General features: G+C 39.6%; 1 protein-coding gene across 1 annotated transcript in view; it reads left to right on the top strand.

Moving 5' to 3' along the window:
• Positions 1–356: 356 nt before the first annotated feature.
• Positions 357–19,549, top strand: part of TMPRSS7 (transmembrane serine protease 7) — a 30,844-nt gene continuing 11,651 nt past the window's right edge. The window contains exons 1-10 of the mRNA XM_075034091.1: positions 357–452; positions 4,729–4,927; positions 5,692–5,822; positions 8,228–8,295; positions 9,115–9,308; positions 10,230–10,268; positions 12,552–12,780; positions 14,159–14,289; positions 16,107–16,219; positions 17,876–17,982. Of these exons, the coding sequence (XP_074890192.1) occupies positions 402–452; positions 4,729–4,927; positions 5,692–5,822; positions 8,228–8,295; positions 9,115–9,308; positions 10,230–10,268; positions 12,552–12,780; positions 14,159–14,289; positions 16,107–16,219; positions 17,876–17,982 (1,262 nt within the window). The 5' untranslated portion in view covers positions 357–401. The remainder of the gene's footprint in view (positions 453–4,728; positions 4,928–5,691; positions 5,823–8,227; positions 8,296–9,114; positions 9,309–10,229; positions 10,269–12,551; positions 12,781–14,158; positions 14,290–16,106; positions 16,220–17,875; positions 17,983–19,549) is intronic.

Raw genomic sequence — 19,549 nt, 5'->3', positions numbered from 1 at the left:
TCTTTAGTTGCATGATTTTGCTCTCATATTTACATTTTATTTGCTACTTTTCTTGTTTATGGCAGCTAATTTTGTGAAGTTTTAATGATATATAGATTTAAGCACTGTGATTTTGTTTTAACAAGTTGGAGTCTATTTCAGCTTAAAAAGACTATGAAAAGTCTATTTATTCAGTCCCACTTTGATGTCTAAAGTTACTTGATAGCATCCTTCTAATATTCACCAAAGAGCAACAGGGCAGATGAGATTACAATTGGAAACTCATCAAAGTAAATTGATGCCTCTCTTGGTCCTGGACATTGCTGTTAGTTGTCTTCAGCTTCAGAAGCAGGAGTAGTGCCTGGGAAAAGGTGCAAGGCTCTTTTTCAGCTGGGACAAGCAATAAAATTAATTCTGCTGGAATGGATGAAAAAAATGATCACCCAGCAGCTAAACCTGAAGATGAACTAAGTGTAAGTAGGTGACTTAAGTGTTCTTGATTTCATACACTTCTTGACACTATTAGATCTCTTCTGATCTAATTCTCAAGTATTAAACTTAACATCCTAGTTGATTTGTTATAACTTTCTGGTTTATAACTCAATCTGAAATTGTCAACATATGTTTGCATATCTTCAGATTTGCTAGTAACAAGTATTTTCAGACAACTGAAATGATGGGAATGTCAGTGTGACAATACGAAAAGCTTTTATTGGTGTCATGGCAGCACATTTTTCCAAAAAGAAATCAATTTCTAGGCAAGAAAGGCAATGTTAAAGCAGGTAGTGTTTTGCTTTTCCCTGAGAAGATACAGAAGTGGATTACTGCATGAGTGTTAACTCTTGACAAAGAAGTAATTAAATAATTTAGTGCATGGTGATAGTCAAATTGCAGCTTTAGCTGGAAACCAATTCTAGAATACAAGAACTAAGTTGCAGTAGAAAGGAAAGCTGAATTAAGAGCTGTGATCCTTACTGAGGGAAGGAAACAACTTTGCCCTTGTTTTTCATACTATAAAGTGTTTATGGTAAACTAATGTAAACTTGGGAGATATTTAAAATGTAGAGCATAGCATTCAATATTCCTATGAATCCTGTGTAACAGACAACTTTGCCATGCAAGCCTTGATTCATGAAGTGAGTTTTTTAAAAATAAGTTTAGAATTGCAGTAGATGCAATGAAGAGATTATTTGTTTCAAGTGCATCCTTATAGTCCAGTGATGTCAATCTTGAGCAGTCTTTAACAATCCTTGATAGGAACTTGGTATCTAATTTTTAAGAATAAATCTGTCTGGTTAGATCTACAGCTACAAAAACGAATGACATGGAAAAACTTAAATATAAAATATTCTTGGGGGAATATTGATGAAAGCAGCAACTGTTCCCATTGATCCATTGTGGCCCAAATCTCAGATGTCAGAACTGAGCATTCATTGAGCTCTCTTAAGCTGTCCTATTGAACACCTAAGTATATAGGGGAACTTTACATGACAGATCAGAGCTTTAAACAAATAGGCGATTTTGTTTACATTCTTACATAGAATTGTACTCAATATGGTTTTTAAAAAATACAGAAGACGGACAAATTGAGTCCTTCTGGAGAACGTGCAAAACAAGTGCAGTTAATTACCTAGGTAGAACATATGAGTTTGAGATCTTCCGGTTCAGTGTTTTCATATTTTCTTTGAGGAAATTGTGAAGTGCACTACTGGGTACACAGAGCTCTTTTATTGAAGGCATTGTCCCACTGAGTTTTGAATATCTCCAGGGACGGAGGTTTCCTGACCTCTCTGGACATGGCTCAGGTGTATGGCCCTCATGGTTAAAATCCAAATTTCTTTTTTTTTCTTTTCTCCACCCCTCCCCTCCTCTAGCTGGAGTTTCCCCTGCTGCTATGTGTAACTGCTGTGGCTGTCTCTTCACTGTGCATCAGTGAGACAAGTGGGGCTCTGTCTCCTCCATAACCCACTTTAGGTAGGGAAATCTATAATTAGATTTACTCACTGACTATGCCTTCTTGTCAGCAGCTAAACAGCCACAGGGCTCTCAACTTTTTGCTGTACATCATATCTTCCAGCCCCTTGCCTCCTGGTGGCCCTCTCCTGGAGTCACTCCAGTTTATCAACATCTCTGTTACACTGATAGGCCCCAAACTGGATACAGTACTCCAGATACGGCTCTACTGGTGTTGGGCAGAAGGAAACAACAACTTATTGTAGATTATTTCACAGCACTGCTTTTGCTAATGGCTAGTAATTGAGTTTGGCATTTCCTGGGCATCAAACTCTATCAGTGCACAGGTTTTGTAGCCTCTGTGTTAAACTTAGCATCCCATGTTGATAACTTGGAGAGCAGTTCTTAGATGGGTACTTCCTGACTTTCATAGTCTTCTCCCTCCAAGTGAAATATAGTTAATAGGGATGAAAACTGAGTCTTGTGTCCACACCTTTTAGTCTACGTCAGGCCACAGGCTCTTGCAGTGTACCTTCTGAGAGGCTTCAAAGAATGAAATGGTGGTAAATAGCCTGGCAGCTGGTTGCAGCCTTTCTCCTCGCTGCCAACCCCTTGTAGCTCTGCAGAGGCTAAGAAGGGTCTATTTGGTATAGGGAACAGCCAGACCTGCCCAAGTCAAGGTCTGCGCTGTTGTACGTGCGTCTGTTCTGGTGTGGTTGTGAACTCTTTGGTGTGTTTCTGTGTGGGCGCTGAAAGGGATAGGTGAAGGGACAGGGCTGTGTCCCTCAGCAGAGCGAGGCTATGTGCACCTTGAGAAAATCATACGTCAGTTATCGTTGGTCTTTGTCAGAGATTCCTGACTTGCACTGCTGAGAGATGATGTACCTCTGAGTAGGTCCTAGCCCACAAGTGGCATAAAATCAGCTGGCTGGGGGCAGACCCGCTTTGAAAATGCCCTTGAAAGGAGTTAAGCTATTCCAAAGACTAAGACCAAAACAAGCAAAAAAGCTTTTTCCTTATATTTAAGAGGGTGAAGTTCAGATTTATCCTTCTATATATGAGGTCCTGAGCCAGGTCTTTTTCTCTCAAAGTCCGTTTTGTGCTTCATGGAAGACTTTGCGCTAAAACTCTTGCTGCAGCTTGCTGACTGGTGTTTGTCAACACCTCCAGTCATGGAGAACCCACAACATCCTAAGGCAGCCTCTCGAGAACTTCCCTCTCACTAGCATCAACATGGTTTTGGAATATTGTTCCTGAGTGTTCCATATTGATGTGGCAATATTATGTAACTTATGTTATAGTTGTGCTGGAAGGAGGAGAGTCAAGGGGTTTTTTTATAGTTCTAATTCTGGTGCAGCTGGGTATCACAGCTATGCCTGTGTTCATACCCAGTGCACTTGGTCATTAATGCCCTAAGTGGTCCAGGAATTTGCCAGTTAACCTCTGCAGAGATGAGACAATGAATTGACTTGAGGAAAGGTGATTGAACCTTTAGCTGATCTCACAACAAAGTATTTGACTGTCACAGAAGATCTCCAAGAGGGAATTTTATGAAGTCCCAGAGATTTCCCCAGGCACCTCTTGCTGTGCCTGCAGCGACTGACAGATGTTATTTGTATGCTTAAATGCATGGATTATCTCCTGCAGAGGAAAATGCATGGGGGAGTGTCTGGTACAGACTTTCCAGAACAGACCAAGGTGTAGATAGATATGATACTTACAGGAAGGAGAAACTGCTGCTGCAAATACAGAAATGGCTACATAGTAATCTTTTGTACCTAGTTAAGACGGTCAAGAGATACTTTGAATCTAGCTTTAGAAAATCTGGCACTGTAGTTCAAAATAAACTCTCAAAGGGCTGGATAACCAGGTGAAGACCTTGTCCTTGTCCCATCCCAGAAAGACTTGTGCTGTGTCCTCCTGTTCAATGGAGGGAACTTCCCAGAGGGAGCTGGACGTGCAGGAGGAGACTGTCCATACCCACTGCTCCTCGTCCTGCAAGGAAGTGGAACTTTTTTTTCTGAGAAATGAATGGATTGAACCCACTCGTAGTGGGACAGTTCTGGTCTGAGAAGAAAGCAGCTTTTTAAAAATTTTTTTTGGGGGGGAACAGCAGCGTTATGTTGACCATGAGCTGGAAGGTGTGCATGTACCTGTCTCCTGGTTCCTTGGCAGGGAAGGGACAAGCCATGCTATTGGAACAAGGACTGACTATTTGAATATCGTGCTAATCCCTCCCTCCCACTTCACACAAAAGGAGGAATGAACGGCTGAATGTGTGTCTGCTTCTGCACCAAACTTGCATAAGCATAGCAAAGGTTTGGGTTGTGAGACACCTTGTTAGGTGATGTTACCCAGCTGCTGTTGAAGAGCTGCTGTTCTGCAGTACTTGTCTGTGTATACATCTTGGCTGCAGGCAGTGCAAGTAATTCAACATTGTCTACCCTCTGGTCTAAAGAGGGAGAATTTACTTTACACTAATGAGGTATGCACAAGGATATCGGCGTTCATTCATATGGTTAATGCTGGGTAGCTGTTGCACGTTGAGCTGTTATCCTAGGGTATGTTGTGTTTTTACATCCTTATGCAATAGGGACTGACTCTGTGTTACATTTGCAAGTGTTTGGAAGGAAAGGACCTTACTTTCTGACTGAAGTTTTAAACAGCTACTAAGTTAATTATAGTTGTGTATATGCAGTAACAGACAGATTTATGTGGGAATCTCTTCTAGCTGTTGCTCAGTCAATTGCTCTTAGAAATGTTCCACATTTTTTGTTGTCTTTCACCTTATTTTAGGTAGTCAACATCTCAGTCCAAATGGTAGCTGCAGAAGATAAGTTGGCAAAGAGGATTCTGGCAAGGAAAAAACATGGCAAATTGAAAATGAAGAAAAAAGATAAGTTGCTGTGGAATTTTCAAAACAAAATAATTCTCTTTACCCTCATTCTATTCATTTTAGGAGTTGTAACCTGGACATTACTGTGGCTCTTCATTGGTGAGTTGCTGAAAGCTCATGCCAATTTCATACATCACTGTCCCCAATAGCACTTTCAGTTGGATTTAGGATCCCACTTGTCCTGAAGGCTGTTTCTAAAATAAACATGAAACTTATTTAAATGGGGCCTGAAAGACTTTTGCATGCCTTTGTTAAGACTTAAGAAGCAATTATAAAAGCAGGCAGAGCTGCTGGCTTTAGGAAGTGTGACTTTTTTTTTTAAGTGTTATGCAAAACATTTTTTTATGTGCTAGCTAATTGCACAGACCTGACAGTTCCTATGAGCTTGATTGCTCAGAAATTTTGACTTCCACTGTGTTTCTTGGCTTGCTGAAGGTCAGGTAAGTCCTTTGTCTCTCATGCAGAATAGATTTAAAGTCATTAAAGGGGAGTGAAATACAGTTGTGTCTAATTGGGCAGTAAAAGCTATGTTCTCCTCTTTAGAACCATGATGCCGATACTGCCTAAGATTCCTTAGGGATACTCCAGCACCTGGATGTTGATATTGCCTTCATTATGCTGGTTCATTTGTATGGTGATATCTTACCTTGTATGTGGGGAACAGGTGCTCAATTAACCTTCATATTGTGGTACTCATCTAGAATGGTTTGGCTGTGAAAACGTAGTGTTCTTTTGGTAGTTGTTTCCACTGTAAGGCCGAACAGGTTAATTTGGTTCAGAATTTAATCACAAAAAAACCTCATTGTTATTTTAATAAAAAGATTTTTTTAAAAAAGGCTAACTGTCATCTCTGTTTTTTGCAGTTCAGGCAGAAAACAAAGATGCACTGTATTTTGTTGGGCTGTTTCGTGTTGCCAACATAGAGTTTCTCCCAGAATATAGGCAGAAGGAGTCGAAAGAATTCCTCTCCATGGCACAGAATGTGCAGCACGTGGTAAGATGAGTGGGCTGCTTGGCTAGCAAAAAAATCGGGGCTGTGAACAAAGGGTGTGACTTTCAGGTGTCATTGAGTCTGCTGTGGTTTTCTGCTCCCCCCCCCCCCCCCCCTTTCTTTTTTTGCCCCTCTGGAAGACTATGTACAAAGGGTGGCTATCTGGAGGTAGGAAGGACCTGACTGCTTACAGTTTGTTAATCACAAACTGTGTTTTGAAAAGGTCTGTTTGACTTTTATATTTACTGAAAATTGTACATATTTCCCCCCACAAATTGGTGTCTATGAATAGAACTCTACAAAAGCCCTTCAAAACTTAATTGCCACTTTTGAGACATTATACCAATGAAGACTTTTGCATTTAAATTGGTATCTGCTGCCAGTCTTCTGCCTTAAAGCATCTATAATTACCCTAGAGCTCTCAAACATATTTACATTTACATTTCCTTCTGATGCTAGGTATTCTAAAGACTATTATTATTCCCAAATGCCTTGCATCAGTCAAAGCAGTTAAGGCTGCTCTACAGTGGGAAGAGGGGTGGGGATCTTGGTTAAAAGGGAATTTGACTTTAAAGACATTTGGTGTAAGGAGGAAAAGACATTAACGCCAGGAAATGCAGCACTGTCCGCATAAGGATTGAAACAATAGTACAAAAACTGCTAAACAAACAAAAAAATAACAACATCAGATGCAACCAAGAGATTTTCGAATAGCTGCAAAGTTTTTGTCCTCTTATAATATGAACTCATATTCCTGTTTTCCAGTTGTATCTTCTTCTCTCCCCCCTCTAAAAGCTGAAGCCCTCACAAAAGACCTGAAAGCAGACAGTCTGGTTTTCCTAGTCCTGCACTTTAACAACTGAAGTGCTTTCAGGCAGGGGTGACAGACAACAAGCAGAAGTGCCCTTTTCCCACTCTTCATGGAGCACCTCTAACCTGCACTGAGCCTTGTGCCTTGCTTTTGTCCCAGAGCATCCTGCCATTGTCACACATAGTGAAGAGAGGTGACAGACAGCAGATGTGAACTGCCGGTGTCACCACCTCCTACTCGAATGTAACTTGGAAATTGCTTTTTTTTGTCTGTAAACTTTGCCTGAAGTCACCAATGGATTTTACATTGAAACTGAAACTGCACTTCTTGGTGACATGACTGTTGGCTAAAATTGCTAGCAGGGATGTGGGGGACTGGGGGTTTTGTTTGGTTTTCTCCTTGAAACCCTTTTGTTCATGGCTCCTGGCCCAGACACCCCCTGAGTGGTAGTAGAAGAACCTCTCAAGATAGGCTCCTTTCCCCTTTGATAGTAACAGTAATATATAAAATCCCTTGTAGCCTAATCTGGAGAAAGATTGAGCTCCACCCATTTTATTTAAGCCCTTAAAATAATTGTTCAAACTTTGTCAAATACTAAAAGTTAGGGAATAATATTAATGTGATTTTTACAGCCTTTGCTTCAAAATAATCCATGTTACAGTCCCTTGGGCACTAATTTTAACCATTAAGGAGCAGGAGGAGGTCTGAACAGTTTGAGGTACATGCCACCTTGTGGCTTTAGAAGTGTGCCTCTTTGAACAAGAGGAGTGAAGGTTATTGTCACCATCACACACATACAAAAACCTGGTGGAATTGAGAACTTGCTTTCCCCAAAGGCAGTCCCACAGCATGAAATGAACAGAGTTTTTCCTTCTCCACATATATTCCACTGTGTATTGAAAAGAAATATGTTAATATGAAGCTGTTAGTGAAGAAAATAGACACAAACTGAATTGAAATGCAAGAAAATTCCACGTAAACATTACAAAAGCCATTTTGACTGTAAAGGTGATCAAACGCTGGAGCAGATACTCAACTGGACGTGGCCCTGAGCAACCTGGTATAGTTGATCCTGCTTTGAGCAGAGGGGTTGGACTAGATGCTCTCCAGCAGTCCCTTCCAACCTCAGTCTTTCTGTGATTCTGTGGAAAAAGCTCTGATATGTGCTGTTAGCTGCACCTTAGTACCAACACACAGAATGTTATGAGTATGTGCTTATTTACTGAAGACTGGTCCTAAGTTTCAACATCAGGATAGAGAAGCCCTCTGTGTTTAGGATTTGCTGGGCAAAGAATGTGCACTCTTTTAAAAACTCATTTATTTGGAGAAAGCATTGCTGTACACGTCAGTGGGCCATGGGCAGAAGATTTGATGTTTCCTGGGAATATTGGACTTGTTATGTGTCCATTGCAGAGCTGGTCTGTTCTTGTCTGCTGCTCTGCCTATCTAGGCTGCTGTATGTCTGGAAATGTGTGCAGATTGCATATTCTTGGTGGAAAAGTTGATGTTCCTAGGAAGCCTAGGCATATAATACCTCTAGGTATGGCTGATTTTCAGAAATGCTAAATCTTCATCGGCTTAATACTTTCTCTTTCAGATGAACTTGGTCTACACAACTTCCTCTTTCTCCAAATTTTATAAGCAGTCTACAGTTTCAGAAGTCAGGTAAAACTGTAGTTAATGTAATTGTATTTCTGTTGGGTAGTATATAATGTAATGAGCCCACAAGAGAAACCTATTTTTGGTGGTTATTTAATCTCTTTGCTATGCACTTCTACTAATAGCAAAATACACTTATAACCTGTACCAATTCATTTCACAAAAGCAAGGGCAAACTGAAGTCATATAAGCAGTTCCTTGTCTGCCAGGAGCATAATCTAAGGTAAACAGAAATAATGTCCCTAAAGAGGTTTTGTGATGCTTTGGCTGATAGGTCACACAGAAGTTTAACCACTTAAACATGCTGTTAGAGCACAACTCTGTATCATTGACCAAGTTGCATGTATTTTATAAGTAATGTTATTGGTAGAAAACTGTTTTCTACTGACAGAAGAAGGGGAAAATCCCTATACTGCAATAAAGTACACTTACTCTAATATTATGTATGCAATTAATGCTAGAGGATTAGTTATTCCAATCCAGTAATCTTTAGAAGATAATCCAGCTCTAATTCAAGTAGATATGATGATTTCCATAAATCTCAAAAGTCAGGAGCCCTCAGGAAGTCAGCCTAGTAAAGATGCCCGGCTGGTTGTGAGGAGTGCATTTTTGGGCTTGTTTTGTTTGGGTTTGGTTTTGGTTGGTTGGCTGGGTTTTTTTCTTATTTTTTTTAGGAAAGAAAATACATTTAGGGTGTCAAAGCAACAAGGCAAGATGGAAATAAGCCATACTCTTCTAAATTTGTACTTTAGAAGCTTGTGTTGAGAGTCCAGCCTTAAGAAAACTTTCAACAAGATGGTAATCTGTAGGACCTTTTTATTTCAGTAACAACAACAATGGAGGCCTCCTTATTCATTTCTGGATCGTATTTGTGGTACCACAGGCGAAAGGCCAAGCGTTGTGTGAGGATTGTGTGGCTGCCATTTTAAAGGATTCCATTCAGACAAGTGTCATTAACCGGACCTCGGTGGGAAGTCTTCAGGGCCTTGCGGTTGACATGGACTCCATTGTACTTAGTGGTTAGTATTAGCACACACCCATATCCTTGAGGAAACACTTCATTAAGCAAACATTTTTTCTCGGAGTAGCAAATTCTAGAAATAAACCAAAATCTTTATCCAGCATCTTTAGCTTCTAATACTAAAATCATTGGGGGGGGGGGGGGGGGTAAAAAAAAAAAAAAAAAGACAATGAAAACCATATTTGAGGTCAAATCAAGGTACAATGTATCCCTGTGAACACCAATTGCAAAACTTCCTTTACTTGGAGTGCTTCTGTTCCAACTCGGGAGCTAAGCCTGATACCTTGTAGCCAGCTCAGATTTGGGTTAGTCTGTTGCTTTATAAAAAAGATGAAGGGTTAAGGTTTCCAGATGGACCAAACTTTTTAGCCCCTCCATTGAAAGTGAGATTCTTGTCACCCCTTTATTAAAGCTTAAGAAACAGATTATAAAGCTGCCCATTCATTAAGCAATTCCCGTGCCATTCCTGTCTGGGGAAGAAATTAGCGATGTAGGATTCAAGTATTTGTTTAATGTAATTAGCTACAAAATGTAGTATGATTTTTCAGCTGTGTGAACAAAGGACAGAACAAGCTTCATTTGAACAACTCTGTCCAATTGAAAGCTGAAAAAGACTGTGGTAAAGGGTGAGAAAACGATCTCCTGGGTACCTCTGTCTCAGTCCTTCAATTAAACTTGACTGCTTAATTGACATGCAGTCTCTTCTTGCCTCAGGTGCTAAGATGTCTGGGAACATGATACTTCCAAAGCTGCTTGCAGAGTCTGCAGAAATTAAGGGGGCTTGGGCAGCCTCCCTCGTTGAGATAGCTGTTTTGTCCTGCATGTTTAGTGTTATGATTAAAGAAGTGTGATTGATTTAAACTCTGAATTCTGGATTTTGGGTAAATGAGAAGACTCACACAACTGTCTTTCTGTGTAGCAGGTCTTCGGTCAGATTATTGGTCGACAACAGGAACAGGTAATTCACCATTTTGGCAGCTTCCTGGCAGAGGAGATGTGGAGAAGAAAGCTTTTAGTTCATGTCTTAGACTCAAAGATACTGTTCGGTGTTCATTTAAGAAGGTTGAATTCAGCCTTGGCATTTATGTCCTGAGTTGCTATTAGAGTGACCAAGAGTCTTGAGTGCGACAAATACAGAAACTCTCTGCCTTTAGTCTGACTGGTAAATTTTTTAGGTGTACCTAGTGGCGCGGTAGGAAATAAATATTGACATTAAGGCTTTTTTAGGACTTTTATGGTATCTTTGACACAAAGGGAGAAGGATGACCTGTCATATTCTAGACATCTTTCAGAGACTTAGTGTAGTCAACCTCAGGTAGCAACTAGTATCTGAGAAGCACAGTGCTGGTATGCAATAATGTTGCAGGGGAACAACAACATGGATTGCCACAGGAGTTGAGAAAGTCTTATATTTGTTGCGGTATCTTGAGTGTATCTGTGCAGGACCATAGAATATGGGGCAGAAGTGAAAATGTTAATGCAGCAGTGTAGAAGGAAGGTGCATCGCCTGGTTGTATTTTGAGAGCAATGGAGTTACTTTGGCATGAAGACGCACCTAGTTATTATTTCAGGTACAGCACTGGAGTGCAGATTTATTGAAGATTGGGTTGGAGAAGGGATTTGTAGAGTTTCAGCTGCTGCGAGTGACTGGCATTGCTATGGTATGTGGCTGTGCAGGGTCTGCTTGGGTAAAGACTGTATCCAGCTTTGGTTTCAAACTGATGTGCTTGCATTACTTCTAGTTCCAGAGCCAGCTCTAAAATCTCTGCACCATGCTCCTCACCAGCAGTGAGCTTGTCACGTTATTAACTACTTAGTAGAAATGATTGCAGTCACATAATTCTAAAGATTATGATCAAAGCCGGCTTTGTTAGAAGCAAGTAAATAAGCACAAATAACTATTATAAAGAAGAATGTTATTGGGAAGAGATAAGAACAAGAAGGAAGAACAATGGCTCAACCAAAGCTTTAAATAGTTATAACTGTAATTCAGTTGAATGGTACGTGACCCTTGCAGATTGTTCATGAACATTCATAGCGTTAGTTTCAAGACTGCAAATTAGAAGTGGAAGTCAGACAAAGCCTGCCACTTCCTGCCTTGATTAACTGCTGGTTAAAAGGCCAACATTTACTTTGAGTCAACAATCGACAGTGAACTTTCACAGTGCTCTAATTGGTGTTCCATGATAGTAACTATTTCAGAGACTTGCCTTTTTAATAGGCAGAAATTAATGCAAATATTTACTTTGGATCTTATTACCCTAGTTTGCATTTTCCTCCTCCTCACCTTTCAAAGAGTTATGTTAAGAGTTTTAGATATGACCAAACAAAAAAATCCCTAAGCTATTTGCTGAATGGGAGCTGCAACATTGAATTGAAATAAAGACTTCAATATGTTTGACTTGAAAGCAACAGTTGTTTCAGCTTAATTGGAAAAAAAAAAAGTGGCTTGTAGGTTAGGCTATATTGCTTACATTTCATGGTACTTCCATTTCTAACAGTGACTTCTAGTGCTGCAAAAGTTTTCAAGACTTGACAGGACAAACTCCCGGCCTGAATTAATTTTGACCCTGCTTTGAGCAGGGCATTGAACAAGAAAGGTCCTAGCATCCCTTCCAACCTGACTGAATTGGTGAATCTGAATTTAGTGGTAGCACTTACAGCTCATTTCACAATAAAACATTGAGAAGCCTGATGTTTGAAAAATGATCTAAAACACCGAGAGTAATAAAAAAATGTAGCTTGATTTTTATTTTGTTTTTCTTTTATTTGGTATAAATTTCCTAATCTCTGTAGGGGTGAGCAGTTGATTTCTGCCTTGACGCATGTTTCCCAGTGATCAATTATTTAAGTACTTTATCCTCTGGGGGCTCCACAGATCTTTAACTGAGAATACTTGTACAAAATGGTGGTGCTTTTGTGCAGATACCCTATAAAGACTTATTTACAGCACTATTTGCAATGTTCTGTAGTTATATGAATAGACTTTTCCTTGACCACAGACTTGTAACTAAGATGCAAACAGAGTGGCATACACTACTTTGGTTTCATGTTTAGCTATGCTTTTCATATGTTGCTTTAGTTTAAAATTATTTCTAGGTGGAGTTTGGTTGTTGTGTTGTGGTTTTTTGTTTTTTTTTTTTTTGTTTGGGTTGTTGGTTTTTTTTTTTTTCCCCTACTCAATGAGGATTTAACAGTTTTGTAGTGAATGTCCAGTGTTGAAAATGTGACATTTCCACAGGAACAAATTGTATGTATGATCTGTATGCTGATCACCTACATGAACACTTTCCTCTGGATATCCACACTACCTCAGGGGGAACGATCTGCTATTTTAAGCTGATTGCATCAGTGGGCCATCTTATTCGCCTTTCAATAGTAACCCTTCAGATTGAAGCAGACAACTGCATCACTGACTCGCTAACCATTTATGACTCTCTGATGCCAATCAAACATAAGATACTGTACCGGTGAGTATAAATTTTCATTGACAATTCATTGACAATCATTTAGGTTTTTTCCTGTAGATTTGTCGACTGTGTTTTTGGTGGGTTTTGGTTTGTTTTGTTAAAAATACTCTGCTTTTCATGAGTTATGCACACACCACCTGGCAAAACACTTTTTTTTTCTTTTAAATGGAAAAGTTGATCTTGCTAATAAAAGAAACAAATATTCTTTAAATTCTCCTTTCTTCTTCAACTGCAGTTCATCTTCACCTAGCTGCAGAACTATAAGAAGTTCACACATTACTGGGTGGAATTTTCTGTTTCTTATCAGGAAACAGATGCTAACTAAAAGAAAATGTCAAAATTTCCTCCCCTAAGCAAACTCTTCTTCCATATGAAGATTAGTGCTCTTCGTACAAAGACTGAAGTTCTAAAACTAAGTCTCATGATTCTTTGGATACTTACCACTGCTCACCAGTTCAGCACTTTTTTTAGCTGCTCTATTTGAGTAGCTTAGGGGGTTGTTAAAATCTAGAGTTGAAGCTCTGATGGGTTGAGGGATGTGGACTTTTTTTTTTTTTTAAGAAAATGATTTTCTTTCTTTTTTCCCTCTCTTTTTAATGATCTAGTAGGCTTGTTTGGGGATTTTTTGTTTGAAATTCCTGGTAGCTAGTTCCATAGGTCTCTGTCATACCAAAAGGTGAAGGCAGCATGTCCCTCAAGTAGACGAGGAGCTCAGTGTTTTGACTCCTGAAACCCTTTCCTCTGGCCTGTCAGTGTGTGTATAAGCCTCAAAAAAGAGCATTGGTTTTTCAGTCCTCTTTGAGAGCTGTCCTCTAGTAATCTGAATCACTCACTGACTTGTCTATAAAACAGCAGATGGTGTTGACTTACTTGTTAGTATTTGTAGAGGACTGAGGATATCTTGTAGGTAATGCGTATGGATAGTAACATTTTTTTATGAGACTAGTTGATTGGTTGAGGTTCTTAATTTCTGACTTGAAGAATAACTTGCTTGTCTTTCCCAGTCTCCAACCTAAACCTGTTGGTCTAATAAAATAATTTTTCTCTTTCTACAAGCCTTTCTTTACTACTGGCTTCATTTATTTTTCCTTGGAGTGAAGGCTGAAAGTCAGTATTATCTCCTAGAGCTGACCATCTTCCTTTTCATGTTTGCAATTTCTTTCTTTTTTGTAAGAAGTGACTTTCCAATACTGTTTCTAACTGGCCTTGTAACAGGTACTCCTGTGTTTAAGAGCATAGAGCTTTTACTAGGCTTTGAAATAGGTAAGCTCTGCACCACTGGAAAACTTATGCACAGAATGAGAGCAATGTGTTGGGTTTTTGTTTTTTCATTTTTTACTGATTGCTTACGTACATACTCTCCTTTCTTCCCCCTCAGGGCTTGTGAACCAGCCAATTCATTGGTGTCACTTGTGTCCACGAATAATCTCATGCTGGTAATGTTTAAGGCAGCACAAATAAAGGAATGGAAGGAATTCCATGGCTATTTTGAGGTCATTACACAAGAAAGTAGGTTTGTTCTGTGTTTGGAAATGTTTATTGTATTGTTTCTGTCTAAGACCCCAAAGTGGCTGTCATATTTCTGAGTACGGACAAATGACTCCTGTATCTTAGTTTCTTTTTTTTTCTACGTGCCTGTCTCTTTCCTTCATCTCCTCTGCATTACTGATGTCTGTCTTCCTCCTGAGTAATTTAATCTGTGCAAATTAGCTGTTTTTAAGTGAAATATGAAGGTAGAAGGCTGAAACCAGCTGGTCAGGACTACAATGTGCCAGTAGATGGAGTTGTTATTCCAGGTGTAGCACTGCTCTGGCCTCTCTCCTGGTTTGGGACTCACTGCTGATGTTAAAGGTGGAAGGAGTTCAGCACTAAAAACTTCTTTCAGAAAATAAAACTTCAGTAGCTTTGTCTGCATTTTCTATCGGTCCCTGCCTCCTCATTAAGACAAAGGAGTCAGTTACGTTTGTCTGTCAATCCGTTATCTGTTGTTTATTGCTTTAAGCTTTAAGAAGGGGTTAGATTATAATCACAAATAGTACAAGGGACATCACGCTAGTAGCACAAGGAGAAAAATCTAACACAATCCAATGCAAGGAAATTCAAGCTGCTCAGAAAGATGCTGTATACTTTCCATGTTGAGAGTAATTATACATTAAAATACCATCATAAAAGCATGTGATATTCCCCATCATAAGTAGCTTTAAATTCAGGGCTGTTATTTTTGGTTGCTGGTTTAAATTCAGGGCTGGAGTTTTGTCGTGGTTTAACCCCAGCCAACAACTAAGCACCACGCAACCACTCACTCACGTGTTCCATCCCCCCCCCCCCCCGGGGATGGGGAGAGAAAAAAAAAAAAAAAGTAAAACTCGTGGCTTGAGATAAGAACAATTTAATAGAACAGAAAACTAGAAACTAATAATGATAATTGAAACACTAATAAAATGACAATAGTAATAACAAAAGGATTGGAATATGCAAGTGATGCACAGTGCAATTGTTCACCACCAACTGACTGACACCCAGTTAGTCCCTAAGCGGCGATCCCCCTGCCCCCACTCCCCCCAGTTTCTATACTAGATGTGATGTCACATGGTATGGAATACCCTATTGGCCAGTTTGGGTCAGCTGCCCTGTTCTAACTCCTCGTGCCCCTCCAGCCTTCTTGTTGGCTGGGCATCAGAAGCTGAAAAATTCTTGACTTTAGACTAAACATTACTTAGCAACAACTGAAAACATCAGTGTGTTATCAACGTTCTTCTCAACGCAAACTCAAAAACGTACCAGCTACTAGAAAGACAATTAAGTCTATCCCAGCTGAAACCAGGACAGTTTTCTTTGTTGGCTTTTGTGTGCGTGTGTTGTTTTTAATGAATTCTCTAAATCCATTGAACAGTCATAAAAGAAAGTTTTGGCTTCCAGGAGGCTGATTAGATTAGCACATTGTCCATTTCTCTTCTAACTGGCTGCATTTTGAGACGAGATCCTCATGTACTACTGCAGTGTGGATGTGTTGATGTGCAACACTGTTCACTGAGACTTGTTTGCAGAACTGCCTTCAGTGAAATAACCAATATAAAACTTCACAATGTTTTCTCTTGGTCCTGCAGAGCCCAGCAAGCATTCCTAGTTTTTTTACATCCCTTGTCTGTCTGTGTGCACCATTGGGAAGGGTATCTTTTTACAACATGAACCCAGATAAATATAATTCCTAAGCTGCCCTGTTTTGCAGTGGAAGACTTTTGATAATTTGGATGCGTAGCCCACTGAATAGCTTTGCTGGAAGCATACTAAGGTTTACTAACTTTTGCCTCCTTTTTTCCCCCTAGGGTGTGGAAAAGCAATAGTGACAAAAGAGAAGATTGGCTTTGAAGGGAGAATCACAAGTCCCTATTACCCAAGCTATTATCCTCCGAAATGTCTTTGTGTATGGAACTTCCAGGTAACATGAATCTCTTTCTCTCTTAGGCACTGTTGCATGTTTTGGGCACACAGAGCCTGTAAGTATAGCAGACACAACTGTGTAGGGAGTAACCTGCACCCTTACACATGTGGCAGTTTATAGAAATGATATAGCTGAATAGCTGGCTGTGCTCAGGTTTTTTGTATTGGGTTTTTTATTTTTTTTCTGTGCATTTATTTTTAACAAAGAGAACATAGTTCCTAAGCTGGCCTACTATAAAGGTGAAGAGCTGAGGTAATTTTAGATGTTTAGCCTGCAGAATTACTTCACAGCAAAGAATGTAAGACTTTTCTCGTTTTCATTCCCCTCTTCCCACCCCCAAAAATTTGGAAAAAAATTATGTACAAAAGATTCCTCTAACCTAGTTATTACAGTCACTTCTCTGATATCTCTTTTCAGTCTATTTTGTTATGCTTAATAAATTGAATTTTTCTTCTAAGATGGTCTGTCCTATCAGCACAATCCCACAGACAGTTTTTTTTCTTGGTATGCTTTTTCTGTGTCTGCTCAGGTACTTTCCTGAAAGCAAATGACTGAAAATTTACATCGGTTTAAAATAGTTTTGTCATGCCTTGTCTGATGACATTAGTGTTTTCTTATTGATGCTGCTAAAATATGATCTTTGACTTATGGTTTGCCCTTCAGTGTTTTCCTCTCCAAAGAATATGGTAACGGATACAATGCAGTCCACTGTTTACCCATCTCTCTGCTTAAGCTGCTTATGTCTGGTGAAGCTAGTGGTTGCCCACATTGAATCACACCAATCTGAATGGAGTCCAGCTAGTCATGACCTACAGCCTCTTCCTCTTCCAAAAAGCGAAGGCAATTACTTTTTTGCTAAACTTTAGGTCTTCAATTCACCCTGGACTTTTGAGGGAAAAGTTTCTGGACACTTAATATGGGCAACCCCCAAGACTTATTTCTCAAAACAGTTTAATTTCCCAGTAGTTGAATGCTGAAACTTCCCTTATTTCCCATATCATGTTTTCTGTAAGAGAGGAGGAGAAAAATGTCCATTTCTGGATTCTTGTCCTGAACCAGCCTTTGTTTTTAAAGGAATATTGCCTTGTCTTGCAAAAAGGTTCTGTTCCTTTTGACAAAGGAAACTCTAATTAATTATGAACCCTCATGGTGCTGCTGGGTTTAAAAATCTTTTGCAAAATGCTAAAGAAAGCTTGGCTGAGCAGGTACTAGCAGAAGACTACAATATTGTGGTAGAAGTAACTGCTAACATTACAAAGGTGACACAGGTATTCAGTGCAGTGTCTTAGCTAACAATCCGCTGGGGCCGTGTGTCCCTGCACAAGTAAATTTGGATGCTTTTGAGTGCTTTTGATCTTGATACAAAAGCTGCTTTCTATGGCCAGTGGCTTTTTGAAGGCGAAAGGACTGTTGGCTAGAGGGGGAGAAAGCCTGCAGCTGTGGCGGGGCTTTGCCAACCTTTGCTTTTACTCAAGACTGAATAGCTGGCAGGTGCCTCAAGTGCTGGCTGTCGAGTTGGTGAAGTCAGCACAGCTCCCAGAGCATGGCATTGCCAAGCACCGTAATTGCCGAGATAAGTTTAAAGACTTTGGTGTACTATGTCCACAAAAGGAAAAAGTCAACTGTTTGCACTGTCTTTCTTGCTCACAACAGACTCCACAGAAGAGCCTTGGTATAGCTCTGAAGTTTCATAACTATACCATCAGTGAGAAGAATATTAAAGGCTGTGAGCGAGGATGGTGGAAAATTAATGAACACATGTAAGTACTTCTGTATGGGTTATTAAACTAACATTACCAAAATAAACCTTCCCATCACTACTGCAGCTCACTCAGAGAGTTTCCATAAAGGCGGAGATACTTCATGGGTGTCTCTTACTATTCTTTCACTTTGGTTGATGATGTAACTGAATCTTTGTTATATATATATAATTGCTATTGAGAAGTACCAGAAAGATGAAAACAAGAGCCTTTGGTACTCTCTGGAGAGAAAGAAATGGGAAGAGTTGGGTGAAGGCAGGTGTCCTGTGAACGCTAAAATAATTCTGGGTTTTCTGGGATCATTAAACAAGGTCTGTTAAGACCCTTTTAAGTGTAACTTAATTCTATGATTGCTCATGAGGACACCGGACCTAATTAACTTCTCAGTGAAAGCTATTACAATGAGATTATTGGGAACAGAAGAGTAACTGCTTCCGCATTCCGGTCACTGGGTCTTGAAAGAGAAACCACACAGATTGGCTGCAAAGGTACCACTGTATTTCTTAAGTGTTTTTTATTAAAATATTGCTGCTTTTTTTTTTTTATTAAAATACTGCTGCTTTCCCATGCACATAGTCCACCCACTTTTTCCTCAGTTTTTTAAGTAATCTTTTGATCACGGGATGATGAGGCAAGGTTAGATTTAGGATGTTGGAATTTTTTATTTTTTTTTTAAAGCTGTTCAGATGGAAACCTCAGTAAGATCACACTTGAAACTGAATTTCTGAACTTGCTAGTGAAACTGAGGAAAGTCAGTCAGGCCTTTAAGAGTGTAACTGAAATAATTACAGACTGGAGAAAAAACTTTTTGTATTCTTTGATACCATGTTGTACTTGGATAAAATTCAGTTTGTCTGAAGCTCCTAAAATTGTGCCTTGGTGGGAATTCATTGCTGGACTAGATGGGCACATAAAAATACCAGTCAAAACAGACAGCATTTGGTGTGTTTGTGGGGATTTTTTGTGTTCTTTTTATGACACAGTTGGAAAGATCTGAGATATTAGGAATGGCTGAGGTATGAATCAAATAAAGGTAAAATCTGGAGAAAAAAATGTTGATGGGTTCATATGGTAAGGACTCTCTATATGAAAGAGCAGCTTTTAAACAAGCTTACCGATTATACATTCCACAGGATCAAATGTCCCTTAGAAACGCACTCTGGGTTACTTTTGAAGTACTGCACAAGAACACATGGTCCTGGTTTCTGTTGCAAGTTGCTGATGATATAAGTAGACCAAGACAAGTTCTCTTTTTAAAGTGTCTTTTTCACCCAAAATAAGGCTTTTGATCCTCTCTGACTTTCTGTTCTATGTGTACTTTCCATGGAAGAAGTATGATTTAAAGCATGAAGCATTTTTATATTTGATTCCCCCTCCCCCAAATTTAAATGGTTAATGAAATGGGGGCAGAGGGGAAACCCACCTTTTCAGATTCCTGCAACTGTAGCTTATAGCGTGCATATTCTGCTGTCTTAGGTAAAAAAAGTTAAGAAGCTTCAGGAGACTGATCTCGATAAATAAAGACCGCTACCGTGAAGATGGTGCAGATAACGTTCCTTCAAACCTC

The sequence above is a fragment of the Buteo buteo genome, chromosome 8 (assembly GCF_964188355.1).
Source record: "Buteo buteo chromosome 8, bButBut1.hap1.1, whole genome shotgun sequence".
NCBI lineage: Eukaryota > Metazoa > Chordata > Aves > Accipitriformes > Accipitridae > Buteo > Buteo buteo.
The sequence above is the reverse complement of the archived record's forward strand: the minus strand, read 5'-3'. Positions and strand labels throughout refer to the sequence as shown.